General features: G+C 45.4%; 1 protein-coding gene across 1 annotated transcript; it reads right to left on the reverse strand.

Moving 5' to 3' along the window:
• Nucleotides 1–378: 378 nt before the first annotated feature.
• LOC309375901 (C-signal-like) lies at nucleotides 379–7,471 on the reverse strand. The gene is made up of 6 exons (XM_081921839.1): nucleotides 7,231–7,471; nucleotides 5,624–5,675; nucleotides 3,357–3,544; nucleotides 2,604–2,765; nucleotides 1,782–1,892; nucleotides 379–601 (listed from the first exon to the last, which is right to left on the reverse strand). The coding sequence occupies exons 1-6, from the start codon at nucleotides 7,375–7,377 to the stop codon at nucleotides 488–490; spliced, it is 774 nt and encodes a 257-aa protein (XP_081777965.1). The 5' UTR covers nucleotides 7,378–7,471; the 3' UTR covers nucleotides 379–487.
• Nucleotides 7,472–8,725: the final 1,254 nt, after the last annotated feature.

The following is an 8,725-nucleotide window of genomic DNA, read 5'->3' on the forward strand; positions in this document are numbered from 1 at the left end:
AATACCTAGTCTTCTTGTGTCACAGCACTTACAGTGCTCAAAAGAGCAGTCCTAGTCTAAAAATTGAGCCCTAAGGACACATGACTGCAGAGGTGGCCAGCTCACTCCAAGTTGCCTCCTAATTTGAGAAACCTTGTGATGTACTGGTGAAGGCAAAACTGCCAGCAGCCTTTTGAGGTTGGGTTCACCAGTCCTCTGTTTTGCCTTAATTATAAAACGGCTTCTGCGAGGGAGAGCAAGTAGGCTATAAATGGGTGCATGTTTTGTTGAGGGAGGCGTGCCAGTAACCCAGGGCTGGTGAGTGGAGATAGGACTGGGAATGGAATCCCATTTCTTTACATGTCACATTTTGGGACAGAAGACAAGAGACCCAAGAGATGCCGCTTCATTTTTTATTCAAAAGACTCATGATATAAAGCTTTACAAAGCCTCAGGCTGCTCCATCCTCATTATGCCTTGGCCCTTCCTTTGGTTCCTTCCGAGGCTCTCACCATGGCAAAACATTCCCTTCCCAAGTCACCAGCACCCCGTGTTGCTTTTCAGAGAGGTTGCAAAGCACTTTCATAATGCCAGACACACTTTCTTCGACAGTCAGGTCAGCCTGCAAGGTACAAACCATGGTTAGATAGTGATTCTGCAGAGGCACAAGAAAATCTGCAGTGATGGATGAGAGCTCAGCCAACCACATGAGTGATGGTTTTGCCTATCTAGCTAGCAAAGGAGTGAGCAGAAGGGAGGGATGAGATAAGTTTGTCCTCGGTTGTAATTTTAGTGTGGGCCTGACTGAATATTCACTTCTCCAAACAATAAGCAAAAGTATATGCAGCTATCCTTGGAAATTGGCACACCCCAAAAATCTGTGATGTAATTCTCCAACCAAAAATGTGATCAGCAGTGTATTTATTACAGGCAAGTGTGAATAAAAATGCATCTATTAGTGAGCTCTTTGCTTCCAGGTTGATGTATATATGAATGAATACCATGGAGAAAGTGGATAGAGGAAAGTTTTTCTCATAACACTAGACTAGAATTCTTGAACATCTAGTGAAGCAGAATGTTGGAAGATTTAGGACATACAAAAGAAAGTTAAACATGGAACACACTCCCACAGAAGGCAGTGATGGCCGCCGACTTAGATGGCTTTAAAAGAGGATTTGACAAATTCGTGGAGGCTATCAATGGCTACTAGCCATCATGACAACAATGCTCTGCTTCCACTGCCAAAGACACCCCAACAACCGGCGGCTTCCTTAACTCAGACTTTAGTGGCCAGCTCCTTGGGGTTGGCAAGGAAGGTCAATGCTCGGGCCTGCCAGGAGGAGCCTCTTCCCTTGGGTTTGCACAGTATTAGTAAGACTTTTAGCAAGAGAACTGGTGAGGCTTAGGCTCAGCCAGACTTCCTTTTGCACTACATTTCTAGGCACAGATCCAGGATTTCCAGGTCTGTGTCTGAGTGTGGGGTGTTGGGTTTTTTGTTTTTTGCCCTGCCACTTTCCCCAGGAAACCCTGTGTTTTACTGCTGAATCAGAGCACACAATAGTTTGCGGGAAAGCTGATTGCCATTTGCTCCAGTTCAGCAGTAAAAACATTGGTTTTCCTGAGGAAAGTGGCAGGGCAATACTCTCTCTCTCTCTTTGCCAGGACCTGGAAATCACAGACGTGTACCCAGAAATATGTCCCAAAAGGAAGTGTGGATGAGCCATTAGTGTGTGTGTGTATAGTTCTGATTTAGAATGAAGTAATGCAGAGAGTTCTTAAGAAGAAATCCTTAGCTGACTCACCTGCTCACTTCCCAGCTCTGTTTTCACCCAGCCAGGATGAACAGCAGTGCACAGGATCCCATCATCTTTGTAGCCCATTGATTGGCACTTGGTGAGCATGTTCAAAGCAGCCTGGGGATGGACGAAGACATGAGCAGAGCCCAATCATAGATGCACAGAGAGCAGAAAGGTCAACTAGGTTACTGGCTCAATCTAAATTGAGGTTATAAGACCACTCACTTTGGACCCAATCTCCCTGCTGTTCATATAATCAACACTGATTGGGCAGACACTGAAGCTGAATTCTAAATTCTGGGACAGTTTTGCTACTGAGACACAGAATATACTATGCTAAAAAGATGATGCCATGTCTCTGCCATGTCCATAAAGTGTAGTTGCAGTTGCCACATCACTTGTTACTGTTCCAGAAACTTCCCCCACCAACTCTAACATCTCTAGGAGGTAACAACCACTGGCATGGAAACTGCAACAGTACCAGGATTATATAATGTAGCCTTACCCAACCTAGTGCCCTCCAGATGTTTTGGACCTCAACTCCCATCAGTCTCAGCCAGAATGGCCACTACATGACTTTTGGAAGAATTCTTACTGTGGAATTCAGGTGCATAAAGCAATTTTATCTACTCGTAAGACAGAACAATTTCAGTATGGACAAAACGTCCAACTTGGGAGAGGAAGAAAGCTGGTGGGTGTTACACAAGGCATTTCAGTAGCACATCACTCACTAGGCCAGCCATTGTTGGGTACACAGAAAAACCTTTTCAAGGAAGGTAATGGACAGAAATGCCAGATTTGACCCATGTCCCACAGGAGAAGCCTGACCTTGCTGCAGCGATAGGAGACGACTGGGAAAGCGAAATAATGCTCTGGTGTTTTCTCAATGGATCCTAGAACAGTGGACATGTTGATGATGGCTGCTTTCCCGCAGCTCATGCCTTTCTGATTGGATCCGTGGGCAGCCTTCTTCAGCAACGGCAATAATTCCTAAAGAGAGGCAAAAGCTCTTCAGCTGTACAAACCTGGTCTGCATAAAGATCTGCTAGTAAATGGGCACAAGATTGCAAAGACCAACCACCTTTGGCCTTGTTTCTTACACCTCTCAATTTCTACCCCACAATATCCTAGTTGGCTTTTTCAAAACAGAAGATATTAAGACTCAGCTGTGTTTGGGACTAATGGAGGGTAGATGCTGTCACAGAGCTGGGCTGATCCTGCAGAACTTTTTCTTACCAACTCAACCTGTGAATTCACCTAGCCAGAGGCTATTCTCCAGGGGCCTTTTGAAGATAGGAGGAGTGACCTCCCTAACTCAAATCCAGGTGTCACCATTTACAGCCCACTAACCAAGCCCACAAACCCCATTCTTTTCTCTTAATAATTTTGACCCTCAACAATGAAGCAGTCTGCATATGCAAAGAGGAAAGGCTGCTGTATTGCCCTTTGATGTATCCGGTCAGCTGTGCTGCCAGGAGCTGGCCTGGGAGGGGCAAGTCCTAGTCCACTCTGCATCATGGGGGTCTGCTTTCCACCCTGTAGTCCAGGGAGGGATTGCTCTTCTTGTGAAGAAAAACTGACCTTGGTCACTAACATTGGGCCCACAAGGTTGATGGTGTAGACGTCCAGCATGTCTTTAGCAGTGGCTGACTCCAAAGTACAGGGCGGCATGACCCCAGCATTGTTGATCACCACGTTCAGCCCAGCGCCTCCCAGGCGGGCCTCAACCTTCTTGGCAGCTGCCTTGACACTTGCCTCATCGGTGGTTTCTACAAAGAAGAAGAAACAAGACTCTGTTTTGTGTAGGACTTGACTGCATTCTCACCTGTCTCGCTTGTGTCAGCTATTTACAATAGGTGGGATTATTGGCATGCTCATTCATGTAGGAGAAATGCAGGATTGCATCTTGTGGCTCTGCTTCCAACTTCAGTGTCTTCATCTGAACACTTGTAAGCTATGTAAGGTCACATGTTTGGATGTGTACATGGAGGTTGGTGGGGGCATCTCTCTCTCTCTCACCCACACACCACTCCATGCATTGATCATACTAGAGAGCCAGGCGGATCTCTGGAGGGAATACCATTCCTAAGAGGGCTTGGCTCTCCTTCTCGCTCAGCCATTCATGGTGATAGAGAGGAGGGCATCTGAGGCACAACTTCAAAGCCTGGGCTAGTTAATACAGGTGCAGATGGCTCTTGAGGTGACCAGGCCCAATACCTTTTAAAAATATATAGAATAGTTAAGTGAGGTGATACTGGGGCCCACTGCCAAGAGCATTTTGGAGAAAGCATCCCTTTCAATCATACTTCCTTACCCCTCTGCAAACTTCTGTTTCTTTAAGGGGCAGTCATGCAGTTTTGCTTTGTATAGCCAGGGGGGGAGAAGCTGGGTGGGGCAGGGAGGGGTGAGGATTAGAGTTGAAATGCCATCAAGAGGTGCCTATCTTATTTCCTTCATAAGCAAATAGAAGCTTGCCTTTTGAAAAAGCCGTGGGCGCTTGTCAGTATTTGGGAGGGGCCTCAAAAGCAAGTAGAACACCTAATCTCTGCTGAGCGAGGCCCTCATTCAGCTTTACAGAGGAGTTGCATGCACCCATTCCATTGCCATGGCAGTTGGATCTGATCAGTGGGGTGTGAGATAAGTCAGCTGCCAGGTCCAGCCTATTGCTATCAAATGTTGCTGGGAGGGGACCATTTATTGGCTCAGGGCACCACTGCTAATCTCTGCACACATGCCAAGCTTTCCTAGTACCTTATAAGACATTATCTTTTGGCTACTCACAGCGATTTCTTAACTTATTACTACAAGTTTCTGTTATGTAGTGTAGTTCACCCTGGGCCAACAGGGGGATACTGTATATAGTTTTCACTCAGGTCTGTAGATAGTTTTCACTCAGGTCCGCATCAGTTATTTTAGGCAGGAACTCTGGGCTGTTGTTGTTACAATGTTGACAGCCGGCTGCCTATAAAAGCAGGCCGGCTGAGCTGTTTGCAGTCAGTTCTATTCCAGCTTACAAAATAAAGAGCTACTTGAAGAAATCGCTGTGCCGGCTGCTATGTCAACCCACTACCTAATAGTTTCTTCTTTCTTTGCAATGCAAGCAGTTACAACAGCAAAGCATGGTCGTTTCTGCTAAGCTTTTCTTACCTGTTTATCCCACAGAATCTTAGATGTGGTTTGGTCAACTGGAAAGTAATTCACGAACCCGTATGACATTCTCAGCCCTCCAAAACTTTGTGTCTAATGCCTGTTATGAAATTAGAGCTAAATGTGCTGCTTCTTTCAAAGGTTTGGGTGGGTATCACAACCCTGCAACATTTCTCTGATGAAAATGATAATGTCTTATAAGGTACCAGGGAAGTTTGTGGGTGACTTAGAACCACAAGGGGAAATGGAGGAGAACAGTTAGAAAACTATTGTGCATGCTTAAAAAGGCTATGAATATTAGTCAAACAACCTGGTTGGAGCTAGAGCTAATCAGCATGATCATGGGATGTATGTAATGAAGGGGGTACATATCAAGGGGGAAATATGAAATAAGCGGACCAGGAAGTCTGTAAACTGCAGTTTCCAAACCAATAGGACAATGTAGGAGGGAAATTTGGATGGATTACTTAGGGCAAATTTGTCCAACAGATTCTGACTTGTAGTGCTTGTTTTGGGGCAAGTTAAGGGAGGGGAGAGGGCTTGTTAAAGATCCTCTATCTAGTACATAGTCTTGAGGATCATCTAAATACAGCCAGTGCCTTAAGAAATGACTGGATACTACAGGGAGAAGAAGTTGCCAAGGCTCAAATTAAGAAGCAACAGCCTTGCTGCTGTTTGCTGAAAGAGGGGAGAGGGCTTACCAAGCTGCAGAATTGCCAGATTGGGGTGCTTGGATGCCAGGTGCCTCAGCTCCTGTAGGAAACAAAAGAAAACAAATTATATCAAGTTGTAATGTGTCCGAAGTTCCCCCACGTAAATTACCACAGAGTTGTTATAACTATCTTGTAAGTAGGCCAGTCTTAGCCCCATTGTGCAGGTGGCAGCCTGAGACTTCCATACGAGCTCTCACAAGGGCATTGTGGGACTGAACTCAAACAACATCAAGGAAGAACTCCAGAATGGCTGGCGAGAGCCATGTGGTGGAGCTGGAGCAACAAGCTCAAACCTCTTCACAGCTGAAGTTCACATGTAGACTGAAGGAGAACAATATACTTAATTACCCATTTCCTCCCAAGGTGAGCTAAACCTGGCAGGACAGCTTACTCTATGGCATTAACCCTTTCATGCATTAATTAGACTTAAGCAGGTTGGTTATATGAAGCAGTTTATCCCATAGAAGGTGAGTCCTGGGTCTGAAAAGGTTGAAAATTTATGCCCTATGGGAATAGTCTTGGTGATGCAACTAACTGATCAAAACAGCCAAGTGAGGGGCTATCTACCCCTGAGAAATTGTGCAGCTATTCCAAAGTTTTTAAAAAGCTGGATTTTCTGTGCTCAGAAAACAACAGCTGGAAGCTGAAGAGGGGAAGCATTAGAGGGGGGATGTTTTCACATTGTGCAGGTGCCTTGAACAAAGGTGTGGTTGTTCCATAGTAAATGCCCAGCTTAACTTTTAACATGCCCTGGAGCTAATTGAACATGGCTGCTACCACTGTGAAAGCTCCAAAGTATTCAATGTAGGCTGACTTCACCATGTTAAAACGAGGTCATGTGCTAAGGAATTTCTTTGCAAACCACAGCAGTAGACTCTTTTTTCTCTTATTGGAACAATAAGTGCCATTCTAATATTCAGCCTCATGTTTATTTCTCTTTGCTACAAACTCAGTTTGCCTCCAGCAACACTCAACTTCCGCATTTGTAAATACCAGTAAATCCAAGCCTCCCTGTTCTCTCCTCCAAATGGAGAGGCCCCTAAATTAGGGAAGTCTAGAGCATGCAGCTCCACAAACAAAGCAAACAACCAGAGTTTTCAAACAAGGGTTTGCAAACTTGCCTATCTCCTGTTTTAAATTCTATGGCTGAGACGAGCCTCTTGCTTATATAACAACTTGGAAACTTTTTAGCACAGATTCTGAAAAGGGCTCTTGCATGCAACACTGACTTATGGAAGTCAGAGTAACACAATCTGGCAGCAGGGAAGGAGAAGTTCCAGCTGGAAAGGATGGAGTGTGGATGGATGCCTGACAGTTGCTTCAGGGGAGGGGAAAAAGTGGATCTTTCTCTTGCATGCACACACAGGAATTGAAATCCCTAAACTGGAGGAAATAAGATATTTCTGCTTATAAACAATGTGCAGGGGTTGGGGAGACAATGGGATTTGCAGAAAGAAGCCTGTCTCAGACGCATCAGTTTTGCAGAGAGAAAGTGTTTGTCCTCCTATCGTGCAAGGGTGTGTGTGTGTGTGTGTGTGTCCCGAGAGGGAGACTTTCTGCCTTCAAAGTCAGCTAAAGAGAGTCTAACAACTCACCTGTGCTCTGGCCCCTTCTGGATCCCGGCAGGTTGCGAACACTACTTGGGGAGGGTTTGGTTTCTCAAGGAAACATTTCACCAGCTGCAGCCCGATGCCTCGGTTGGATCCTGTCACCAACACACTGCGAATGTGACCTGATGCCATCCTGTTCTCACAGAAGCCGTTACTCCTTTCTGGAGCTCCTCTGTGCCTTGCCCCAAGTTTTCTTTCCAGTGGGCTGGGCGTGTGTCACTTCCTGCAGTGACTGGGGCACCCGCCTTCTTTCCCACTGGCTGGCTACAGAAGAATATCAGATTCCATGTAGGCAAGCTCAGACTGCTTTTTGCTCAGAACCAATGGGCAGAAGGGATGTGGTCAAGCATGAGGAAGTTTTTACAAGTTTTGCAGGCTTTTGGACTTAAAAATAAATACGCCTCCAAGTCCTGTGAAATAAATGGGTGTGTGTACACCAGTGTTTCTCAAGCATTTTAGATTGAATTGGGACCCACCTGTAAAAATTTCCACTTGACCTATGCTTTCTAGGCATGGGTCTAAGTGGTTTACCCCCACTCCTTTCCAAGGGAAAAACTGCTCTTTAGTGGCAGATCAGAAGAAATGGCAATCCAGGGGAAACACAAATTGCTGTTTGCCCCGATTGAGCGCTAAAGAGTTGTTTTTCCAGGGGAAAGCAGCAGGGCAATAGGAAGTGTGGATAAGCTGTAAATTCTCCTTTCAAATCCCATCACCCTTCCTGAAACAGTCCATACAAGTAAGGACAAATTCCAATTCCTTCACATCTTCAATAGTATTTACTCATGGCACAGAGCAGAAGTGGGGGACATGTCATGCTTTTTCTGGGGTAGTTGGTCCACCTTTTGTCGCCCCCCCCACTCAGCTCTCACCTGTGGCTCCTAGAAGCTGTCAGCATGCAACAGTAGCCACACCCTGGGAAACAGCTTCGACTGGCCGGCTAAACCAGGTGAGAGTAGCCGATGGATGGTAGACTAGTATTTCCTTTTCCTTTCTTTTCTTTTTTTACAATCAGGTAGTATATAAATTTTAGGGGGGGGAAATAAAATTAATAATTTTCAGAAAACTAGAAGGTATGTTGGGACTGCAGTGGCAGCAACTGTGAGAGGTCTCTGACTTGCACCAAGCTCAGGACTATCAGAAACTAGCCCAGGCCAGGAGAAAACCAGGCTGGCAATAATGCTATTAGTAATAGCATGAATGCATAGACGTGGTAGCCTGTTTCCTTTAGGAGGTGTGCAGCTAAAAGAAAAAAAATACCTCTAATTCCCTTATGGGGTATATAGAGCTCGTATAGAGTCCTTAGATGGAGTTCCCTATCGGTCGGAGAGAAAAAGCAGAGGACAAGAAGTGTATATTGAAAAGCAAAGCGGCTTTATTAAAGAGAAAATAAACTGTTGCAATAGGGTCCCCACTCACCACACGCAGGAGGGAGGAGAACCCCAAACAAAAGAAAAACAGAAGTTTATACCTTCCAATCCAC

The sequence above is a fragment of the Podarcis melisellensis genome (assembly GCF_964234715.1).
Source record: "Podarcis melisellensis genome assembly, chromosome: 8".
Classification (NCBI taxonomy): Eukaryota; Metazoa; Chordata; class Lepidosauria; order Squamata; family Lacertidae; genus Podarcis; species Podarcis melisellensis.

Excerpts from the sequence above, each read along its gene's own strand:
- LOC309375901 (XM_081921839.1), bottom strand. The coding sequence starts at position 7,377 with ATGGCATCAGGTCACATTCGCAGTGTGTTGGTGACAGGATCCAACCGA. Across the intron at positions 5,676-7,230 it reads CAGAAGGGGCCAGAGCACAG|GAGCTGAGGCACCTGGCATC; the intron begins GTGAGTTGTTAG and ends TGTTTCCTACAG. Across the intron at positions 1,893-2,603 it reads TCTCCTATCGCTGCAGCAAG|GCTGCTTTGAACATGCTCAC; the intron begins GTCAGGCTTCTC and ends GTCCATCCCCAG.